The 23,897-nt window shown below is 47.5% G+C and overlaps 1 protein-coding gene across 3 annotated transcripts in view; it reads left to right on the top strand.

The window, feature by feature from the left end:
* COG2 (component of oligomeric golgi complex 2) overlaps positions 1–18,063 on the top strand; it is a 50,237-nt gene extending 32,174 nt beyond the window's left edge. Inside the window, exons 9-18 of one of the 3 annotated variants that reach the window (XM_045877848.3) lie at positions 356–482; positions 2,596–2,735; positions 7,274–7,335; positions 9,006–9,157; positions 10,825–11,022; positions 11,877–11,949; positions 12,238–12,377; positions 14,221–14,360; positions 15,645–15,828; positions 17,367–18,063. In XM_045877848.3, coding sequence (XP_045733804.1) covers positions 356–482; positions 2,596–2,735; positions 7,274–7,335; positions 9,006–9,157; positions 10,825–11,022; positions 11,877–11,949; positions 12,238–12,377; positions 14,221–14,360; positions 15,645–15,828; positions 17,367–17,468 — 1,318 coding nt within the window. In that variant the 3' untranslated portion in view covers positions 17,469–18,063. Of the gene's footprint in view, positions 1–355; positions 483–2,595; positions 2,736–7,273; positions 7,336–9,005; positions 9,158–10,824; positions 11,023–11,876; positions 11,950–12,234; positions 12,378–14,220; positions 14,361–15,644; positions 15,829–17,366 lie in introns of all 3 variants that reach the window. The other 2 variants (XM_045877849.3, XM_045877847.3) reach the window with 2 other exon arrangements.
* Positions 18,064–23,897: the final 5,834 nt, after the last annotated feature.

The following is a 23,897-nucleotide window of genomic DNA, read 5'->3' as shown; positions in this document are numbered from 1 at the left end:
CAAAGATTGCTTTTCTTGTGTTATTAGACTACTTCTTTTCCAAGATAGAGTGTAAATATGGTGGCCTAATTAGGGGAGGAATCGTGCCAAAGCAATTTGACACCAGCTTGTTCTCCTGTATGATAAATAGAAGAGTTAGGATACAGAGGACATACTGGCTTCAAGGTGAGACTGGGATCAAGGAGTAAAATAGAAGTGTGGGGCTATAAACCAGCTAATTGACAAAGAGTTTTTTGTAAAGGTTGAAGTACGTTTTAGGCTGAGGAACTTTTAGTAAAACACCACAATAGAATTTCGCCCTTTGTAAATCGAAGAGCACAGTGTATCTGACTGAGATTTTGCTCTTGTCCTACAGTGAAAAAGGCAATACTGTTCCTGGATATGATTTTTTGGTGAACTCTGTCTGGCCAGAGATAGTACGAGGATTAGAAGAAAAGTTGCCTTCTCTTTTTAATCCTGGGAATCCTGATGCATTTCACGAGGTACCTTTTCCTCCATCATCTTGATTCTTGAAGATATTAACCAGAGGCTTGAGACTAATCATGTTTTCTGCATAGTCTTGGTTCTGTGGTTTTTTAAAAAATAAAAATTTGAGTTCGTGAGTGAGCATTTACTTAAAAATTAACTTCCTCCAAGTAATAGTCTCTGTTACTTTTGGAAATAAATATTTTAATTTGAGAATGTGTAGTAAAATACAGTCTAAACACCGTTGTGACTAGATACATATGTTATTCTCTCACTTTAAAAAAAAGATCCTAAAGATCATTAAAAACCAGTCTCCTTGCAGTTGTTTTCCATGAAAAGTTAGGTTTGCAGATCTGTACTATATAATGTTTAAGGAAAACAAAAGGTATTGATTGGATTGCAAAATCCTTATTAATGTTTAAAGTGTAGAGAGGCAGACAGTAAGTGTGGTGAACCTGGGGCCTGGTCGACTTCAAAAACAGGTAAGACAACAACTTTGGAGCTTTATTATTCCAGAAATACCACTTCTTCTCTTGACTCATTGTGTGATGTTAACAGTGTTGAACAATATGATCACTTGGTGTCACTTTCAGTAAGTTGTGCGACAGTGATCTTTATGATTTTAAAAAATAGGGCTTTTAAAAATAGGTACTGTAAGCAGACTGAAATAGCGGTCTTAGGCATGAACCATTTAAGACCCTTTACGTTTTGCTGTACTCGAGAGAATTGTACTGATCACATTAGGCTCAGGAGATGTTTCAGCTCAGAAATGACATTTTCTCATAGCACTTTGATTTTAGAATTCTAAACCAGTACTTAATGTTGGTGGGTTTATTTCAAGCAAGCATAGCATCTGTCAGTTTCTTTCAAAAAATGCTTTCAGCTTTCAGCATTGCTGTGACATGCTTCTTGTGAAGAGAGAAACATTTTTGTATTTGATTCTTTAAGTCTGTGACTAGAAATCCAGAGTCCAGCCTTTTGCTAAAAAATGCAAAATAAAGCGTGGACACACAAAAAACCATTAATGTGACAAGTTTTTTGTGTCAGGATTTGTGATCAAGATTTTACATGGAACAGTCCTAGAACTTTAGAACTGAAGGTGATCAGTGTATGCTAAAGGACTTAGCATCCCATCATGTGCAGAGGTAGAATACGTTTTATCCCAAAAGGGTGAATAATACTTTTGTCTCAACTCCACACGCCTAGACCACACTCAGGGGATTCCGTAAGTGTTGCTCAGACCAATTGAAAGAAATTAAAAACGTGTAGTATTGAGTGCACTACAATTCTGGCCTACACACAGACTTCAGCATATTTAGGTGAATGGTTTGGTGAGCCAGAATTGAGCCCCTCTTAATTAAGAAGTATATGGAAGGTCCACACAGGTTCTCCTTAGAGCCTGGGCCCTCAAGGCCTAGAGTACCCACGAGGGAATGCGCATTTCACAGTATCTGCGGTTTTGCTCTACTCACTGACCACGGTTCTGTGTCCTCTATTAGCTTTGTCTTTGGGTAAGTTCTCTCTGAGCCTAAACGGAAGAGGAAACGTCATCCTTAAAATACTAGCAGTAGTTACCTGGTAGGGTAGTTTTGTGGGTGAAATTAAACAGTACAGTTTTAAGCACAGCACACAGGTGGTGAATGCTGAGTAAGTTTCAGCCTCTGCTCTTCATGGTGGTGTGAGCCCCCCCGTCAGCTTTCGTGCAGTTCCGTCTGTAGAAATGACGTGATTGCTCACCTGGTTTGATTCTTTCCTTTTAAAAATGTTCTACTTCTCCTCCTCCTGGAGCAGCAGTGAAAATGATACCACTTTAATCTACAGTCTCTTCCAGTTCCAAGGAACTAGGTTAGGGATTCCCTAGACTATGAGAGAGCTGTCGTTTACAGAGCACGGGGTTTCCAGGTGGGCTTGTCACGTAAGACCTTGGGCAGGTCACCGAACCACTTTGGGCATGACCTGATCTTCAAGTCAGGACCTGGGAAGGACGATCTCTTCAGGTCCCTATCAGCTCTGGAAATGGAGTACAAGTGTTCACCTTCTTTATCTTGATTACAGCTTTCCCTGTATGTTGTTCCCTTCCCTGGTTAGTTTGCTTACAGTGAAAATTTCACCTGTTTGTTCTTTCTTTAGAAATACACCATAAGTATGGATTTTGTGAGAGCATTTGAACAGCAATGTGGATCACAGGCCAGTGTGAGAAGATTAAGAGCACATCCTGCCTATCACAGCTTCAATAATAAGTGGAATTTACCTGTTTATTTTCAAATAAGGTCAGTGATTTATTTCCTCCCCCCACCTCCAGTCTTCTGAAGTGGCATTTGAATACCAATTCAGGGTGTTGCTCCACTTAACAGCCCTTTCTTTGAGATCATTGTACCACTCCTTGAGAAGCAGAATCTAAAATGGAAACATGCAAGAAGTGTCTTGATTGCCAAAGTTCTGGCTTGCACGACAGAAAGATAATTTCGTAATTAGAGGGCTGAGAACAGCAGCCTCGGACTGAGGTGGACATCAGGCCCAGCTCCATGCCCCCCAGCTCCACGCACACGACTAGTATGTCCTCATCCATCACACAGAGGCAGACAGGAGGGTCTCTGGGGCAGCACACTCCTTCCCTTTTCCCCTTCTCACCACCTGCCTCTGTCAAACAGCGGACCGGCCCACATCTGTTGTTGGCTTCTCTGGACAGTTCCTTCCCCCAGAGAGAGTAGGGAGAAGCGCAGCCTTAAGTATGCTTTATATCTGGTTCCATCAGTCAGTTTATGAGAATCCTAGTTATTATTTTGGCTTTTCTTTATAATCTTTGATATTTGTTCTCTCTGTTCTGGAAAATGGTGACGCTTCTAACAGATGTCATGATGATAGCACTTACGTAAATAAGGCTTCTATAAACGATTTGGGGAAATTTGGGATAAACTCTTAGCAACCTATGTTCTGCTAGAAAAATAGATGAGATCAGGCATTTTAGCAGAGTTTCTTGAATGAGGTCATGGTAGGTTCCTTCACAGAATGACATTAACTAGAGTGTTTTAGATAGAATGGTCTGTAAAGAGTCGTAGGCTTTTTATTTAAATCGCTGAGTGCTTTCATTATGATGCAGTCCTTTTCCCTGAGGTTCTGAGGGAAAATCACAGGGAAATATATTAAGGATTCGGTACCTTGATTATAATTGCTTGCCGTGATTGAGAATGTATATAATCATCTTCTGATAATGAAATCACAGTTATCAGAACATTAGGGAGATGCCCTTTCTCATCTACACTGTGTTTTATGCTTAATTTGCCAAGGTCACATCACTGCGTAGCTTGTCTCTGAGTAGGAAATAAAGGATTTGTTCATCTAAGGTATTCATGGACCACACTGGAAGTAGTTGTTACAGGATAATCAAGATCAAGCCAGGGCAAGAAGCCCTTTTGATTCAGGGGCAGAATTTAAAATAGTGAAGCATTATGTCACAGTATAAGACTGCAGTAGAGAAGAGATGTCCACGTTTTACCATTTCTTCTGTAGTCCGTGTTTTAAGTTAGATTGCTTTAGACGCCCAGTACATCACATCACATCGTCCTGGCTACTGCCTCCAAACTCTCTTTCTAGTTGTTCCCCCAGATCCCGTGACCCCACACGTGTCGATCTGGCACTGTCACCCCACCTCCTGGACCCGCCCTCCTGGAGATCCAGGGGCTGTTTCAGCCAAGCTCGGGGCCGATCCAGGCTGGGCCCCACAGCAACAGCACAGCCTGCCTTCAGTTGGTTCTCACGGGGCTGGCAACTGAGCTGAAACTATGTTGAAAGTCAGCCAGTTCCCTAAAAGATTTTGTACCTTCACCAGATTTTAACATTAAGCATTCAAAGGGATTGGTTAACTTTTCTTTGTAAACTGTCTCACTTAAAATTTGTGAAATTTTTAAAAATGATGTTTGAGTTACAAAGTGTGGAGCTTGTATTCGATATGTTTGTTTTTCCATTTTAAAAATAAATTCAAGTAATACTTCGTAGGACTGTTCTGTTGATTTTTTGCCAGGTATCGAATTGTTTACTCTGAGGGATGACAGAGAGTTCCACAAACATGACTAGGGTCAGAGTTGTATTGTTATCTGATTCCCTTCAGGGTCACTTAAAGGAAGCTAAAAGCCAGTGGGGTGGTATGCTTTGACATGTTTATAGGGAGAAATATTCATATTGCACCACTCTTGGGGACAGGTTTATGCTCCTGGTCTGACCATAGGCCTGCATCCCCATCATCTTAGGAAAAAAGGTAGCACTCCCAGCCAGCACCTTCTGGGAGCACACTTGTACCCCCGTACTGTTCCTGATACCCTGCTGGGGCTGCCTTTCACTCGTTCTTAAAGGTGTATTGCAAAGTAGCTTTAGGACTTAGTTTCGCATAGGAAGAAAATAAATGAAAATATGACCCAAATCGTGTCAAATTGTCATAAGCCAGTGGCTACCTAGAAACTGGTGTTAGCCCCTTAAATGCCAGAGGCGAAGTTGTAGATCCTTTTTAATTGAAATCTTTCTAGAACCTTACATACTCCCAGAACGTTCATGGTATATACTGTATTTGGTACAGGCTGAACATAGTATATCTCCTCCTTAATGATGTGGAGTCTCTACGGCATTGACGCACTTTCCCTTTACCCTCAAGTGTGCGTGGACACAAAGTAGAGATGTGTAGAGATGCGGCCTGCGACGTTTCTGATCCTGCCGAGCAGAGGGGGTGTCTCATTTCCGCATCGGTTTTACATAAGCGCTTTTTGGATGCTTGCAGACCTGTAGCGTGCATGGAGGAATGTGTCCAGAGACCCTCCCTGAGCCCAAATTTAAGAATTTAGAAACGTTTTATTTGGGGTTTGCCCTTGTTACAAATATTCTGGTAAGAGCAGAATGGCATCACATGTCCACGTACAAACTACAGCACGGCTTCTCAAGTTCCACCAAAGTCACCTCTCACTTTTTGCTGTTTTGCAAAAAGAACTGTAACCTGTCCCTTCAATCCTGGAAGTTAGCTGCCCAGCAAAGCTGCGCGAGGGGCTGGTGCTGGGCTCCTGGCTGGGGAGGCACAGCTCTGTCAAGTGACCTGGGCAGTTGTACTTTCACGGGTCTTCCCACTTGGTCGCACAGGCAAAGGGCTGTGTGAAGGCGGCGAGATGCCAGGGGTCCTGCTGTGTTTGGTTCTGGTACCTTCTCACACCTTCTCTGGTGCGTTCTCGTTGTTAGCATAAATGTACACATCATTTTGTGTCCTCTGTCTTTCCTTACTACTAAATTATATTTGCTCTTACTGCTGTGTAGATTCAAGCCGACCTCTTTCCATACCACGTTCTAGAATGAATGTGCCACACGTTATGTAACCATTGCCTTACTCGGGACCGTGGAGCTGGCTTCTGGGTTTTCCCAGCTGTGCACAGTGCCGGGTTAGCTCTCAGGCCTTTTCCCCGTCAGAGCTTACTCTGTATTTTGTATAGATTTTGGAAAAAGTGATTTGAGGGGCCTGAGGCTGAGACCTGGGGCCGGTGTGCTCTCCCCGCTGCAGAGCACCCCTTCCACCTTCACTGGGCGCAGGGTCACACTGCCCCCTTTAGCTGCCATTCTTGGGCTCGCCTCCTGGGCTCCCTTCTCTTGCCCCACCTTTCTGCCTGTCACATGTTTCCCCCTCCGTGCCCGTCATTGGCAGCTCCGTCTGACGTGCTGTTCTTTTCACCCTTCAGGCATTTTCCTTCAGCTCCGTCTCTGAACTGCTTTTAAAAAGCACACATGTACTATAAACAAACCAAACTGCTCAATTAGGTGAATTAATCCTGAGCGTGTGTCAGAGTCGATTGCCATAGGGAACTGGCAGGTGACAGGAGCATACTGGGAAAGGTACGACAGGGGGAGTTAACACTGCCAGGAACCAGAATGCTCCCTGAGCAGCTAGTTTAAAAAATACACACTTTCGGGGCACCTGGGTGGCTCAGTCGTTAAGCGTCTGCCTTCGGCTCAGGTCATGATCCCAGGGTCCTGGGATCGAGCCCCGCATCCGGCTCCCTGCTCGGCGGGAGGCCTGCTTCTCCCTCTCCCACTTCCCCTGCTTGTGTTCCCTCTCTCGCTATGTCTCTCTCTGTCAGATAAATAAATAAAATCTTTAAAAAAAAAAATACACACTTTCCTGTCACAAAGTCCTAAACATGTGCCCGCATCAGTTATTAAAACAGGAGTCGGGGACAGGAGGTCGCGATGGCCAGCGGGCCAGCTGAGACACAGGAGAACTGACCGGAAGCAGGGCGGGCGCCGCAGAGCACGAGCGGCCAGCCGTTGTGCTAACTGGCTACCCTCGGTGGCTTTTCTCAAGCTTGCAAACAAAGATACAGAGTACAGCCTCCCTGTTCCTTAGTTTGGGGACATTTACTCTGCTGTGATAGCGCGAATGGAGATGGAGTGGAGATACCCATAGTCTCGTGGCCGCAAGGGGACGGCACGAGGCCAGGCAGGTGGGACTTGCCGGGCGTGGCTTCTTGATGGCAGCTTAATGGGCAGTTTGTTTAGTTTGAAAAACATGGGGTTAGTCGTGATTGCAGTCAGCTGCAAATAACAGAGAAACCCTCCATAATAGCGCCTGAATCAAGAGAAATGTATTCCTTGTTCAGTTAAAAAAAAAAACGTTCGGGAGAATAGGCATTCTAGGGCTGGTTGGGCATCGCTAAGAGCGTCAGACTGAGGGACAAGCCGGTGGAGGAAGTCCCTGGTCCTCGGGAAGGAGGGAGAACAGGTAGGGAAGGGCATCTAGCAGCTGCATAAACCCTAACCTGTGCTCTTGTTTTTATCTCAGATTCAGAGAAATTGCAGGATCCTTAGAAGCAGCACTTACAGATGTACTGGAGGACGCTCCAGGTAACTTCCTGAAAGTGATCAATGGCAGGATGTCACTGAGTGAGTGACTGAAGCTCAGCCAGTCACCTAGACCGTCCCATTCTGAGGGTACTTGGACCTTGTCCTGTCATATAGTAGGTTAGACCTTAAAGACCTAACTCAACCTCTCTTTTTTTTTTTTAAAGAGGCTAAAAGAAATCAGATTTTTATAGAGCTTCATTCTTTGTAGATGTGGTAAAAATAATCGGATGTTGCTGCAGCAGTAAAAAAGAAGGAAATCTTGCCATTTGCAAGGACCTGGATGGACCGAGAGAGTATTATGCTAAGTGAATTAAGTCAGTCAGAGAAAGATACCATATGATTTCATTCATGTGGAATTTAAGAAACAAAACAAGCGAGCAAAGGGAACAAAAGAGACAAACCAAGAAACAGACTCTTAACCGTAGACAACAAACTGATGGTCACAGAGGGGAGGGGGGAAGAGGGAAATAGGTGATGAGGATTAAGAGGACACTTACATGATGAGCACTGAGTAATGTACAGAGTTGTTGAATTACTATTGTACGCCTGAAACCAATACAACACTGTATGTTAACTACACTGGAATTAAAATTAAAAAAAATTTTTTTTTAATATTTTATTTATTTGTCAGAGAGAGGGACAGAGTGAGCACAAGCAGGGGGAGAGGCAGAGGGAGAGGGAGAAGAAGGCTCCCTGCTGAGCAAGGAGCCCAATTTAGGACTCAATCCCAGGACCCCAGGATCATGACCTGAGCTGAAGGCAGATTCTTAACCGACTGAGCCACCCAGGCGTCCCTAAAATAAAATTAAAACAAAAAACAAAACAACAACAACAAAATGCTTTAAGAATATAGGAAACATACCTTATTTTTGTTTCTGAATAGAACACGGCAGGGAGATTAGCCCCTGGTGATCAGCTCTTTGTATAGCAAACTGGCTTCCATCTGCTTTCATCCCAGGCAGAGGTAAAACATCAGGATGGCCCTTCCCTCCTGGGGGATGATTCACAGCTGGGCTTCCTGCCCCAGGCCTCCAGAGCCCTTGGCCTCCATCCTGGGATAGTGAGCAGGTGACAGTGGTTGGTGGGTTCCAGACATGCTTGCTTTCCTCAACAGCCTCATTAATCTTGTGTCATGTAGTCATTCCCGGTGGCCACTCACATACTGTACGGATGTTTCTGTAGCCACACAGATCTCTAGGCTGCCCCGGGAGACTTCTGCTCGTTTCTGGGTGGCTAAGTCGGCGTGGACTGTGCGGTTTTAGCCTCAGAGTTGGTGTTCACCTGTCTTTGCCAAACATGGTCATATGTAATTGACTTCCTGTATATGAGTAGTGTGTTCAGGTAGAGGAACAGAAGAGCAGACAAATGAAACAGGACAAATTCAAAACCAAAGTCGAAACCCTCGCAAGTGACCGCCACTCCCTGCTTACGTTTATTGATGTGGTATAAAATACCTATTAACTGATGATTTCTGAATGCTGTCTGTGTTGAATAATTATCAAACACCTGGGAGGGGGAATTGTGTAAAATGAGAAAACGCATTGCCACAGAAGCTGTGGTAGCGTGGCTGGATTATGGCCACTTTCTTCACTCCTGAATTACACGTTGAAAATACTCGAATTGAGCCCTGAGTTGCCTGCGATTCTTTCCGTGTCTGTTTCCTCTTGCAGCTGGCAGTTCGTTTTGCCTCTTGGCTTCGCACAGGACGTGGGGCAGCCTGCAGAGGTGCTGGTCAGACGAGATGTTCTTGCCGGTTCTGGTGCCTCGTCTGTGGAGGCTCACGCTGCAGGTCCTGGCTCGGTACTCCGTGTTCGTCAGTGAGGTGAGGGCTGGCCGCGCCGTTCCTCCGGAGCCGAGCTGTCAGGAGTGCCCGACACCCGGCGCTGAACGTGCTCAAATTTTACAAGGCCCTGTTGTCATGAGAGGTTAACCTGGAGGACGACAGTAGGCACATTTCTCCAGTTCGTAGCCAGTGGTTGTTTCCTTTTCCCTTTGCCTTTACGGCTGTTTACAATCCCATACTCAGCGCTTTGTCTTGTGGGAAAGCGAGCTCGTTTTCCCTCCTCAAAGCCAGAATCTTTGAGGTGCCTCCAAATTAAAACAAAGATGCTCATTTTAATGAAAAGGCATAGAAATAAAAATACACGCATTTTAATCGTATTTGGAAGTTTAAAAAAATCATACGATTGTCGAGATTAAAAAGTAGGAAAATTAATGAACCTTTCTTTCATTTCAAAATATCCTACTTTCTTCCTTGTCAGGTATTTGAATATATTGAATATCTACATGCCTATGAAGATTTATTAGGTATTGTGCATAAAGTGTTCGTACAGCTCAGTGCTGAGCACGCAGGCAGGCCCCACACCAGCATCTCGGTCTCAGAAAGGCCCTGCCTCCTGGACAGTCTCAGGTGACAGACAGACATGCAGCTGGTTCATTGTGTATGATGAGTATGAAAAGAGGCGTAGGCATGTGTTGGCTCTCAGAAGGACAGCACAAAGAAGCCTCATGTATGGGAAGGAATACAGTCCTAGCTGGAGTAGAAGATGAGCATGTCGTCGTGTTGCTGAGTGTTCCAATGGAAGGAGCACAGGCTTTAGTCAGAATCCAACTGAGGTGCTGCCACTTTTATATTTTGTGACCTTGGGAAAATTAGCCCTAGGAGTCCCAAATTCTTCATCTGTAAAATGGGAAAACAGCTTCTATATGTGGTTGTGAGGAATAAAGAGATATTTGTTGACCAACCAATTGTTGACAAAAATGTCTGGCAGATCCTGGGAGCTCAGTGGAAGCTAGTTTTCTTTTTCGCTTTTGCCTTCCTCTGCTCAGAAGGGTCTTAGCAGACCACCCTGCCCATCAGGCTGTTTCTGAAGACCACTGTGCAGTCGGTTCTGGCAGCACAGAGGGGTTGGTGAGATTCTTCAGTTAGGTCTGAGTCGGCTGCCTGTTGCATTCTTACCAGCCAGTAATTCCTACGTCTCTAATAAATTATTTTGCCTTGAACATTCATTATTCCATTTTTTTCTTGATGCCAGGGTACTTCTCTCTGGTTTTTCCCTTGTAACAATACATGATACAAGTAACACTTTTCATTTGTATTATTTGAAGCATAATGAGGCTTAGATTTTGTTTTTTTTTATTCTTACTAATTATAATGATAAAGTTCCCAAGCACACTTGGTAAATGATTTACCTAATAGAGTTAATGAATTTTTTTTTAATTGTGATGTTCCAGAAATTAATTTTCGTTCAGTTCAGGGACCTATTTTATTTTTGCCAGTTACTTTTTATCACCAGAAGTTAGACACAGGCTTAAGGAGGATAAGTACATGTGGGACTGTAGCTTGACCTCGTTTCTCCTTGTTGTACTTCCATTGGTAGTAGTGAATACTTTGTAGATAGCTATCACTTTAGGTGAGTTGTTGACCCACAAAAACAAAAGCTCAGAGATACTGCTAGTGGAAAATTAATCATTGAAATGGTTTTTCAGCTTTTACTCAGGCCCATCTCTAATGAAAGTGCCAAGGATATTAAAAAGCTTTTGGTAACTGGTAGCAAAGACCCTTCAGTTACCCAAGGAAATGGTGAAGACCAAGGAAGTGCCCCTTCGGAAACAAAGCCCGTGGTCTCCATTTCCAGTACGCAACTTGTATATGTGGTCGCAGACCTGGACAAGCTTCAGGAGCAGGTAGGCCTGTGTCCCGGAAGAATCCCAGGTGCTCGCTTCAGTGTTGCCACAGAAAGCAGTGCGTGCAAAGATCTGGTGCCATTTGGCCTCGTGGGGCTTAGAATCGTGGGGCCCGAGGGTACCTCAAGAGAACGTGTTCGTCTGCCCTCCGAGGTGTCTCTCTAGCGTCCCCCCCCCACCGAGGTGGGCTCTCTTCCTCCTTGCTTACCAGTCGTGTCGCGAACTGTGTGAACCTGGGGCCTCTGCCTCCTTTCTGGTGGCGCTGTCACGAGCCCCGAGCGAGCCATGCTCCACAGTTCGCTAGCTCTGCGTACTCCGTGCACCATGATCGCTAACGGGTTGGAGCTTAATTGTCTCCACCCCACTTGACCACATACTTCGTCAGCTGTACTTTGAAAGTGCTCAACTGTTAAAACTTATCCCTCTGTTTTCCCTGGATAGGGGTCCATGTTTGGGGCCTTTATCATTAATTAAGAGGGCTTTTTGGGCCGAATTTGTGTTTGAATGCTCTGGTACTTAATTCTGCTTTCCTCCCGTTTAAATATTTTGTGGTGCTTGAACAAATACGTGTTTTGAGCAAAAACATGGTCTTCATTGTAAGCTTGTTTTGGTAATGGTTTTCATATTCCCTGGGCCTGTTAATAGCTGTGCCCTGGCTGTTTCCCATGTTGTTGGCTTCTGTTATTGTGAAAGCGTTAGGAGTTTTACTTTCTTCTGATGAAAATGACAGAAAGTTCTGAGTTTAGTTTCATCATTCATTAACAATATTTTAGAGTTTATAGATGCAAATAGAATTGCCTCTTCCTTTGATTTATAAAAAGTAACTGAATATATAAAGTGCATATTTATTTCAGCTTCCAGAACTCTTGGAAACAATCAAGCCAAAACTTGAAATGATTGGCTTTAAGAATTTTTCTTCTATCTCAGGTAAAAATCAATCTTTAGACTCAGCAAATCTTTGGGTAAGAAATAATTTAAAATAAAACTTTAGAGACTGTAGGATATATTTAGCCATTTCTTCTTTAGTTGTAAATCCTTGGTTGTTTCTATATTCTGTTCTGAGATTTTAACTTCTCTGAGATACTTTGTTTAATTCTAATGATTTGATTTGATTTATTATCGTACACTCTGTAAATACTATGACACTGTCTAAATTAAGATTCACATCTGGGCCTGAGTAAGTGGTTACATTCAATCTTTATGTCTCAACAGCAGCCCTGGAGGACTCCCAGACGTCTCTGGCAGCCTGTGTTCCTGCTTTGAGTAACAGGATCATCCAAGACTTAAGTGAGTCTTGCTTCAGTTACCTGAAAAGTGCCCTGGAGGTCCCTAGGCTTTACCGAAGAACCAATAAGGTCAGCACCACTCACTGAAAAGAATTTTGAGGTGGGGAAATATATAGCAGGAAAGCCACTGAGGGAGGGAGTGGTTGAGCAAGACCCAGAGAGAGGTTCCCAGGGATAGCCTGAGGCCGACCTAATCGGCCTCATCCAAAGAATCTCTGTTTGTGAGAAGGGGATCCCACGGGTGGATGGTTATGGTCAGCTGCTTTGGGAATTGGACTCAGACAGTACAGACTTGTCTGGATTCCTTTGGCCTTAAGGAAAGATAGTTGTTTCAAAAGAAAGCATTTTAATAAAATATCTTTAACTCCTATACTCTTGGTCTTTGTATCTTATATTTGAAAAAAATTGAATTTACCTTTGTTCCCTTCATATTGTCCTAGCAAGTACCTGCCTTCTCCCGTTCTTTAACTTGATAAAAAGCTGCGTCCTAGGAAGTACCTGCCTTCTCCCGTTCTTTAACTTGATAAAAAGCTGCATTAAGAATATGGAAAGCATTGGGGCGCCTGGGTGGCTCAGTCGTTAAGCGTCTGCCTTCAGCTCAGGTCATGATCCCAGGGTCCTGGGATCGAGTCCCACATCGGGCTCCCTGCTCGGCAGGAAGCCTGCTTCTCCCTCTCCCACTCCCGCTGCTTGTGTTCCTGCTCTCGCTATCTCTGTCTCTGTCAAATAAATAAATAAAATCTTTAAAAAAAAAAAAAAATTCAAATAAAAAAAAAGAATATGGAAAGCATTTATGAGATGGAAAAGCATGCACACACACTGGTGTTCAAAGTCGAATTCTCCTGTTGTCACACTTTAGAGAATGGCAATTTGGGGACTTCATTTTGACCAGTGGTTTAGTTTCCCCTCCTGAACTCTTATTTTCAGGCATTTATATGCTTGTTTCCTTCTTGCTACATGTCACTTAATTTTCCTTCGAATTTTCTTTTTTCACAATTGTAGAGTTGGATGTTAGGCAGTTTACTACTAAAATTATTTTCAAGAGCTATGAAAATTTCCTAAGATGTTGTGCTGTTTTGGAATGTCCCTGGAGCTCCTGCCACACGTCCCTGGTTTAGGGCAGCCTCTGTGTGTGCGAAGCATGGGCGTTTTGTGTTGCCCTTCCCATCTGACTCGGCGTTCTGGAGGCAGTGAGGGCTGAACTGAGCTGGAGCAAATCTCCTTTGTGGTTATTCTTCTCCTTTTAAAATCTGGGGTGTGCGATAGGATTGCTGCTTCCAGCAAGAGTACTTTGTCTCCTGACTTTCTCTTTCTGGTCTGACTTGAAACTCCCACTTCAAAGTGGGAGAGAGAGACCTATTTTATATTCCCAAATACATTAATTTTCTTTTAGTAACCTACCAACTTTCCCTGTCGGTTCAGTACAATGTTAATATATTTACCAGGTGCTTGTCGGTCAGATACTCTCATTTGTTCTTCTATAAAGTGAATGCCAGTGTCCTTGTTTGCAGATGAAGAAACTAAAACTAAGGAAAGCCAAATTACTCACCCTAGATCCTTGCTTCTCGGTCTGTCGACCTGCAGCATTAGCATCACCTGGTGGGAGTTCGTTAGAAATGCACAGTCTAGAACACAGCTCTCCCCCAACCCCCGTCCGCCCTGGTGCATACTTCAGTGCTTGTTCTCTTTCTCTCTCTGTCTCTGGCTCTAAACATGATTATCCCTTGCTTTACTCCATTTGACCCCATCTGTTCTCCAGGTATCTTTCTGTAGACGACATTAGTGCTTTTGGGGAGGGAGGGAGTTTGTACGTGTCTTAAAACCAGTACGTCAGTAGCATCTCTTTGAAGTTTGAGTAACTTACTCTGTTCTTTTCTGTTTATTCTTTTAACCCCTACTGTCATTATTCCAGGAGGTGCCAACAACAGCCTCCTCTTATGTGGACAGTGCTCTGAAGCCATTTGACCAGCTTCAGAGTGGGCACAAGGATAAGCTCAAACGGGCAATAATTCAGCAGTGGCTAGAAGGCGCACTTTCTGAGAGCACTCATAAGTAAGTACCTGAGAAGTAGGTTATTCCAGGCGTTCTTAGACAAGCCCTGAGTCAGAGACCACTGAGGCCACCGGAGGGTTGCATGTGGACAAGGTGGTGAGCCCATCAAATAAGTGTGTCGCCAGACGAGTCGGGCATAGGCACTCAGTCCTTCCTGTGTTGATGGTGGAGCTGTGCTCGCTCCACTCGCCCTGCACCCAGAGCACGTCGGGCCGCCTGCCTCCACCTAGACCGCCTCCCGGCTTCCCCGGGGCTCACACTGGTCCTGTACCTCTCTGGGCACGCCCGGGCTTTGCTGTCCGTGATGTGCCTCCTGCAGGCCTCTTTCTGCAAGTCCAGGCTTACTTTTTCTTTGAAGATCCTTTCTCTCCTCAGCTGTGACCAAAATGGCTCTGATCACGCCACGTAATCAAAGGCTCGTACCGGTGAGACCACCGCGGTCTAGAAGAGAAAACATACATTCAGAAGTAGCATTACAGTGGATAAGTGTTCCATGTCTAAAACCCTGCAGCCCTTGAAAGTATAAGGAGGTCTTCAGCATCCCTGTGGTTCAGTGTCTCCTCGTTTCTCATTTAATCAACTCTTCCCCAAATGCCAGCATTGAGTTATGTCAAAAGTATATTATTCAATTTTATTATTGAATTTTGTTTATTTTGCAATAGTATTTGATTTATTTCAGTTGCTTCTGAATTAAGTGACATTTGTGGGTTAATTTAGAGCATAACAATGGGTTACAGTATTGCTTTTGTGGGCAAATACATTCCAGGGGCCAAGTAACCAGCTTGTAAACAAAGTTTTGAAATGCAACTCATTTATAATTTGCAAATTTTATTGAGAATATTGTGAAGGTAATTAGTTTTATTTAAAAATCTAAATGCTTCCATTCTTTAAAAGATGAACTGTTTCTAGAACTGACCATAAATAAATCTGTTACTTGCACTTGGGGAATGAGCTCCAGATGTTCACCCTTCAAGTAAGAAAGACCATTTGGGGGCGCCTGGGTGGCTCAGTTGGTTAAGCGACTGCCTTCGGCTCAGGTCATGATCCTGGAGTCCCGGGATCGAGTCCCGCATCAGGCTCCCTGCTCGGCGGGGAGCCTGCTTCTCCCTCTGACCCTCCTCCCTCTCCTGCTCTCTGTCTCTCATTCTCTCTCTCTCAAATAAATAAATAAAATCTTAAAAACAAAAACAAAAACCTCTTGTTTTGGTCCACAAAGCCAGTTCATCTGTTTGGGGATACACACAAACACCTCGGTCTCACCAGTGAGTGTGTCTCATGCCCCAGGTATTATGAAACTGTGTCAGACGTTCTGAGCTCGGTGAGGAAAATGGAGGAGAGCCTGAAAAGGCTGAAGCAAGCCAGGAAAAGCAGTCCCGCCAACCCCGTCGGTCCCAGTGGCGGCGGCATGAGCGATGATGACAAAATCAGGCTGCAGTTGGCCTTGGATGTGGAGTACTTGGGAGAGCAGGTAAGCCCCAAGCCATCATCAGCCCGGTGCATCTGACGAGAGTTCTGCGGGCCCAGCGGTCTCTTGGCGGCTCACCTGAACCCACACGTGTTGCCGAGGGGGCGGGGGGTATCCACTCCTGGGGCTGGAAGAGTGGGTCAGGGCCCCAGAATACCCGAAGGAAAAGGATGTGCATAACCAAATACTAAAAATTGACAGTTGAGGTCTGACAACCTCTGCTTGGCTCAGGGGCACTCGTGTTCATGAGGCCCACTCGAGTGTGGGCTCACAGACGGAGATGGTGTCCTATTTGTCCACCTCCTGGAAAGTGCCCAAGACGTGATTGGGTGGTTAGAATAACTAGAAAAGCATTAGCCCATGGATTTCTCATTGTGGCGCTCGAGAAATCGTCTGAGCCTAACTTCTTGGCTTCCCTGGCTGAGTTTTCTGTTTTCCATCAAACACAGGTTTTAGAGTCAGAGCGGATGGATGAGTATTACTGAACATAATGTCACTTAGGAGGCAGATACGGGTTCTGTGCCAGGCCTCTGTTCACACTGAGGTGACTTGCTCAAGGATCGTGAAACTCCTTGCCCTTGAGAAGCTGGCTTTCTAAACTGTTTAGGTTCGCTGTATAGCGCAGGTCCTCCAGGAAGGTCTTTTGCTAGAGGAAAAGAAGGGAGATCCTGAAATCTCCATCAGGAAATGCTCGGCTTTCTAGCTCACTGAGGATTCTTGCACATCAGGGTCATCGCTGGAGATCCCCATTTTGCTGCTTTGAGGCGAATTTAGAGATTCATTCTGGCAGAAGTCCATTGCCCTGTTTCTTTATTTCACAAGAGAAACTTAGAGTCTTTTTATAAGCAAGACAATTTGTTAGAGCAAAATGAAGAACAAAGAAGCCAAAGAAAGAAGGGGAGGGGTGGGGGGTAGCAGCAGGGGGACGAATAGAAATGGCACTGTCCCCAGGATGAGTGGCAACGTGCCAACAGATGCTATATACTTGGTGTGGATTTGTCCAGGTTTCCCTGTGTGTGTGTGTATGGTGTTTGTTGCTGCTGTTAACAAAAGCGGGGACACGGTATGCCACGACTCGGTTACCACAGTAATCCACGGTGCTCGCTCTGCCACAGCGTCTGTAGCTCATCAGGTTCTGAGAAAAGGTTGTTGGTGGCGTGTGAAGAAATGAAGAGCTCAGGCCAATGCTTTTTTGAAAACTCGCCACTTAACAGTCCACTTTATTCTTCTTTTTGTGTGAATTTTCTTTTGCAGTGCACAAAAGAGGCTCTTATGCCTGATAAGAGCCTGGTGTGACGGACTGAGATAAATGAACATTCTGGCCCCTTAGAATGCTAAGTGTTTAATCCCAAAAAGTGAAGCTTGACCATGAGTCAGTCCTTTGCTGTGAAGGGAAAAATTCTCTACCAGTGTTTGGGGAGCGCCCTTTTTCTGGGTTCGTAGAGGCTGGGGGTGGATATTCTGAGTGTCCTGTATAAGGGTCTTTTGTTTGCATTCAGCTGAAACCGAGGGGCCTTTATTCGCTCTCATGGCCTTTGCAGATACAAAAGATGGGCCTGGCAACAAAGGACATAAAGAGTTTCCCCGCCCTCGCAGAGCTGGTCGCCGCCGCCAAGGACCAGGCAACGGCAGAACAGCCCTGAGCATCTTGGAAGAGCCCGCGGGGAGAGGAGAGTTGGACGTCGAGCCCGAGGGGAAGAAAGTGGCTCTGTCCTCTTTCCAAGTCTCCGTGTTCCAGAAGTGCTTCCGCCGTGTCTCCAGCAACACGCCAATGCAGCTACTCTCTGCCCACTTGGGTCCCCTGTCACCCAGAACAGAACACAGAAGCCTTTTTCCGTTGTACGGAAGATTGTTTTTAAGACACTTCAAACTTTCTACTATAGTTTAGAGAGCAAATTATTTTATTTTTATTGTAAATCTTAGCGTGGAAGAGCCGATTTCTACAATATGATTAGAGTAAATAGAGGCTACGGAAAGTAGGCCCCCTGGCCCTCAGTGGGAGGCGTGCACCTGCAGGGGTGATCACGCTGGAGGGCTCGCCCTCCCCTACCGGGGCCGTGACCGTGCGCAGGGGACGCTCTGAGAGAGGCGGGGCAGGGGGGTGCTCCTCCGTTCTCCCACTGGGTGTTCAGTGAGAGTGCTTCCGGTCACGGCATCGCTCCCGGCGGAGCTGGAACCAGGAGGCAAGACGTATTCCTGAATAAAAGACGTGTCTGCCAAAAGCGCGTGCGGTTTTTATTTGTGGATCAAGCGCAGGTTAAGTTGGTGCTCCTCCCCGGTGCCCTGTGGGGCGTGTGTCCTCAAGGGCACCTGCCTCCCCAGCGCTCAGCCGTGGGGCCTGCCCGTGGAGACCTCCTGCAGGGGTGGGAGGTGACAAGGCCACGGGGCCCCATGTGTCGGGAAGGAGAGGCTGCAGGGGTGTCCGGAAGCAGGACCACCCCGCGAAGGCGGGCGTACTTCTCCCTCTAGCTCGAGATCCGTTGCATCTCAGCATCTCCTTTGTTCAAAGGTCGGCCCCGGGGAGAGAAAGAGGGTAAGAGGCAATTAATTAAGAAAGCAGGTCTGCGAGCTAGCAGGAACTTTTTTGTCTTTAGTGCAGTGATGAGGCAGAGCTCGAGAAGTAGGGGGCATGAGAGGAACCCCAGTAAAAGCGGCAAGACCAGCAGCGAGGGCAGCCGGAGCTCCGGGCTGCACGTCCCCCAGACCTTGCAGCCGTGTGGCTCCCCCTGTGTGCAGGGCCTGCGTCTGCGCATGCTGGCCTTAGCCGCGAGCGCCCACCCTGCCCTGGCTGGCGCGGGCTCCGAGCAGACGGGATAGGGAGTGCGGTCGGACACAGCCCGGTGGGTGAGAGAGCAGAGGGGACTCAGCATCAGGGTGGGACCTCGCACGGCCGCGGGAGCTGGCTCAGCCATCTACACGGGCCGTTGCCTCTCTGCACCGTGCTGGGCCCGCAGGCCACAGGGGGCGGTCGGGAAGGCAAGCTGGACGGGAAGTGAGAGAGAGCAAGGCTGACCAATGGAGATAAACTGGCACCCACGTTTGTCTCTTGCTGCCTCCAGACCCCAAGTTCCGTGAGGGGGGCCTGCGGAAGTTGTGCTTTCTCGAAGCTGCCCACGCCGCCGGGAGCCAAAGGAGATCCAGCGGGGGGCCTGCCACCCCTATGCCTGCAGCGAGCCTGCAGCTTCACGGGACCTGTGTGAGCCGCCACGGTGGCCGGCCCTGCACTCGCCTCTGCATGTAAACTTATGCCCTTGTGGGTAACGCCAACCTCCCACCATGGCCAGCCTCCCATCCCTGCCAGGCTGACAAGATCTGCCTGCCTGCCGACGATCTGCTCAGTGGCCCAGCGCTTGTCAACACCAGCCTCAGTGTGTCCCCTCTGCCTGGCTGCTTTGCCTTTCTCATCTGTTTCAAAACGTGGTTGACAGGGATACAACGTATTTAGCCCTTCCAACTCCACATTATCCCCATAATGCAGACGAGGAAACAAATTAAGGAGTTAAAGGGCGCCTGGGTGGCTCAGTTGGTTAAGCGACTGCCTTCGGCTCAGGTCATGATCCTGGAGTCCCGGGATCGAGTCCCGCATCGGGCTCCCTGCTCGGCAGGGAGTCTGCTTCTCCCTCTGACCCGCCCCCCTCTCCTGCTCTCTCTCTCTCAAATAAATAAATAAAATCTTTAAAAAAAAAAAAAAAAGAAATTAAGGAGTTAAGATAACTAATAAGCAGAATTTAAATCCAGGCAAGATAGTTCCAGAGTCCAGTTTGTTCACCGCTGGGGTAATTGTCCCTCCCTAATATGAGCATCGGAACAGAGAAGCTGATATTCCAGGATTGGGGCCCCAGGCTCGGCCTGGGTTCAGTAACCCATGTTCTGGGCTCACAGCTACACACTTGGGGTCCCTGATACCGATTTCTAGGCTGAAGAAACAATCTGTAATAAAAAGCAGAAAGTTCCAGAACACTTATCCCTGGCTTCCCCAGAATGTCTCCGTCATTTACTGTGTGTTGTTAGTTAGCTTTGCCTTGAAGAATCATAACTGAACAAAGTTTAAGGACGAAGCAATACCTTTTTACACTAAAACTAGAATTATTTTTTACTTTAGAATGTTAGAGTCAAAAAGCCGTCTCAGCACAAGACGTCTCTTTGGCCAATGGGACGTATGCCAGGGAGGCCTTGCACGAGTCCGGGGGGGGTTCCCTGTCGTTCGGGGACCCCGGCTGCCTGCCAGTTGCCACCTCCATCCTGTGGCTTCCACATTCTCCAAGGGTGACTTCCTGTGTTGGTTCCCTGTGCCAATTATCTCAAATGTGGTGGCTTAAAACGACAGAATTCTGTTATAGTTCTGAAGGCAGAAGTCCAAACACAGGTGTTGGCAGGGTCCCACCTCTGATGGCTCTACGGACACAGTTCTCCTTACCTTTCCCACCTCGGCTCACGTTAGCACAACTCAGTCTCTGCCTCCCTCTTCCCATGGCCTTCTGCTCTTCCCTTTCAAGAACACTGTCCTTGGATTTAGGATCCACCTGCTTAATCCGGGAAGATCTCATCATGAGATCCCAAACTTCATTGTGTTCGCGAAGGTCCCTTTGCCACGTAAGGTCACTGGGCACCAGGCACAGGTTCCGGGGCTTCGGATGTGGGCAGACCTTCTGGGGGCCACCATTCGGTCTCCCCCTCTGCTGCAGCCAACTGGGGAAGGAAAAGCACATGAAGGGCCACGCCAGGGGGTGGTGGCCCCGCGTGGGAGAGCACACCACACTTCCACACACTCCCGTGTCTGGAACTCAGCCCCAGAGGGGCTGGGAATTGGTCTGGCTGTGTGTCCAGGAGAACGAGAAGGACGTAGATCTTGGAGCTGCTTTAGTTGCGCACCTCGATCTCCTGCTGGGAGTCTTGATCAGGAATTCTTTTTTTTTTTTTTTTAAAGATTTTATTTATTTGACAGAGAGAGAGATAGCGAGAGCAGGAACACAAGCAGGGGGAGTGGGAGAGGGAGAAGCAGGCTTCCCGCTGAGCGGGGAGGCCGACGTGGGGCTCGATCCCAGGACCCTGGGATCATGACCTGAGCCGAAGGTAGACGCCCAATGACTGAGCCACCCAGGCGCCCCCTTGACCAGGAATTCTTTGCAGCTCCCTGGAACTACTACATGGAGTTGCCCTCTGAGAGCCGCTCAGCCACATAAGTGCGTGTGGAAAGGGCAGCCCCCGGGTCCTCAGGCCTCCCCTGGTGGGCAGCTCGGGGCCGCAGGACGTCGGGTGCTCGGCCTTGCCCTACCTTAAGGCCAGCAGCAGCCCTGGCGGCGCAGTAACGGGCAGACGTGACCCTGCCACGGGTTTGCGGAGACCTTCCCGCTCAAGTTCATGTTCCAGGGCTCAAGACGGTGACGGACTGCAGATGTTGAGCGAGTGGTAGATTCTTAAGCCAGGTTTTCGGGGGGGTTCTTCTCTGAAGGCACCGTTGATTTTCTCAGTGCCTGGCATCCTTATACGCGAGAGGCCCCCTCCTCCTCAGCCGCCAGACAGCCCAGACAGAAGCTCCCCGCTGTGGGACAAAGCCAGCCTTTGCCTGCCCGTGTCCTCCTCCTGCCGCAGGGTCAGCAGCTCCGAAGGAGACACACTGTCCCTGCCCTGTGCGGACGTCCCGGCCCCGCCCGCCTCCCTTGACTGGCCGCTGGGCGCCGCGCTGGACGGCCGCAGAGACTGGTCCGGGGCTCCCCGCCTGCGGCTTCCGGAGGGCCTCCGCGCTCCGCTCAGCCCCGTTCTCACTTTCACACGGGGTCTCAGATCATCCGCGATTCCCACCTTGTCTCAGTCTCACTGATGTGGAACGGAAATGTATTCTTAATCTTTGAGGTGGGTTTTGATTGTTAAGGAACCCAGCTTGGTGCAGTAACCACCACCTGAATTACTCTCCCACCTTGAACAACTGAACCAGGCCAGGGTCGGAAACGGCGCACGTGGACCCTGGACAACAGCAGTGTTGGATCCCAGAGAGAGGGGAGCCGGAGCCCTGTGTGGACAGTGGCCAGGCCCCCAGCACAGGAGGACCCAGAGCCTGGCGACTCAGGTTCGAGAGAGTTTGGAGTTGGGGGTGCCAGGGAGGCCAGAACTCGGGGGGCAGTGTGTAGAGGAGGGCGGCCGTCGTTGCGTAGCTGGGTGCTGATTAGCCACTGGTGTGGGCAGGAGGCCATGAAAGTGAGGAAAGGTCCCCAGAAAGGAGCGGGTAGAACAATCCTCCGACCTCAAGGGGCCCGGGAATGGTGTGTGTTCCCGCCGGCCAGAAGGGCGCTGACGGGCCACCAGTAGGGTCCTCGGCAGGGTGTGGCCTCAGGCGTGGCACCACATTAGCCGAAACCAAAGGCTGGTCCCAACCCACTCAACAAAGCTTAAAAGCAAGCCTCAGGGGATAACTTTTCGGTAGACTCAACAGAAGTGCCAAGTAACTTGCATGCAGGGAGGTGGGCTGCGGGACCCCTGCTCCCTTGAAGTGATGGAGTCACTGACATTCAAAACACATGGTGTTTTAGAGTCTCTCAGACGCACCCTGAACATCTGCTCATTCTGCAGCTTTAAAAATCACAGGGTGGGGGCGCCTGGGTGGCTCAGTCGTTAAGCGTCTGCCTTCGGCTCAGGTCATGATATCAGGGTCCTGGGATGGAGCCCCGCCTGGGACTCCCTGCTCAGCGCAGGGTCTGTTTGTCCCTCTCCCTCCACCCCTACCCCTACTGGTGCTCTCTCTGCGTCTCTCTCAAATAAATAAAGAAATAAAATCTTAAACAAAATCACACGGCGAACCTGTGTCCACACAAAAACCTGCACACGCATGTTTATAGCAGCTTTTATTCATAATTGCCAAAAAACGTTGGGAAGCAACCAAGTTGTCCTTCAGTATGGGGATGGATAAATCAAATGTTGGCCCATCCAGACAATGGAATATCGTTGGGTGCTAAAAAGAAATGAGCTGTCAAGCCATGAAAAGATACAGAGCAATCTTAAATGCATATTGCTAAGAGAAAGAAGCTGATCTGAAAAGACTACATACTGTAGGATTCTAGCTATACGAACTTCTGGAAAAGAATGTCTCTCTATGGAGACAGTAAAAGGATCAGTGGTGTCAGGAGTTGTGGGAGATGAATAGGTAGAGCACAGAGGATTTTTAGGACATCAAAAATCTCACCTACTAGCATATGAGAACTCTGTACTTTCTGTTCAATTTTGCTTTGAGCCCAAAACGGCTCTAAAAAAATAAATCCTATTAGAAAAAAAAATCACATGGGATGATACTCAAATCCAAAATCTGTCCAAAGCCTAAAGCCTTCAGTACATGTTTCAGCGATCCGAACTTTTCAGATTTTAGAAAGGTAATGTGGTTTCCATCCTGGGTACCATGGGGCCACATGGAACAGCGCCTGCTAATCAAACACAGGTATCTTTCTGCGGCAAACTGAGGACTCTTCACACTTCCATAAACTTCCGTAACGTAAGGATCTTAAGCAGCCTCATGTCTGTTCAGGTTGGGGTTTGCTGCCAAATGAATAACAAACAAATATTGTTTAGTTTCCTAAACTCAGTAAAGATTTGGGCTCTGATGAGCTTCCTGGGTGGGCGGGGAAGCACCCCGGGCCACCGTCCCTGCAGGCCCCACAAGTGCTCAGGCTGGAGGGGGTCAGAGCTGCTGAATCATTCCCTTGTCTACGGGAGGAGCACTTGGCAACCCCAGGAAGACTTAGAATTTAGTGAAGAATGGTTGATGAGAAACAGACCCCCGGAATTGACATATTTGTGTTAAGCAATCTGGGAAATGTTGGTATTTTGTATCCTGGTAACATCCTGACCCACTTCCCATTTAAAAAACGAGCCGGAGGACAAAGAACAGCAGGGGGTTGGTTGGCAACATGGTGCTCCTAACAACCGCCCAAACCCCAGCAGCCCCCCAGCAGCCCCCCACAGCCTCCCAGCAGCCCCCCACAGCTCCCCACAGCCCCCCAGCAGCCTGCTCAGTGGGAGGCATGCTGCTAGCTGCTTTTTTAAAATAGGGCAAAGAACACCAATGTTGTCTTCCTCTCGTTGCG

The sequence above is a fragment of the Mirounga angustirostris genome, unplaced genomic scaffold (assembly GCF_029215605.1).
Source record: "Mirounga angustirostris isolate CCGP_5_RB_7025 unplaced genomic scaffold, mMirAng1.0.hap1 SCAF_6, whole genome shotgun sequence".
Classification (NCBI taxonomy): Eukaryota; Metazoa; Chordata; class Mammalia; order Carnivora; family Phocidae; genus Mirounga; species Mirounga angustirostris.
This window is presented reverse-complemented; position numbering and strand designations above follow the sequence as displayed.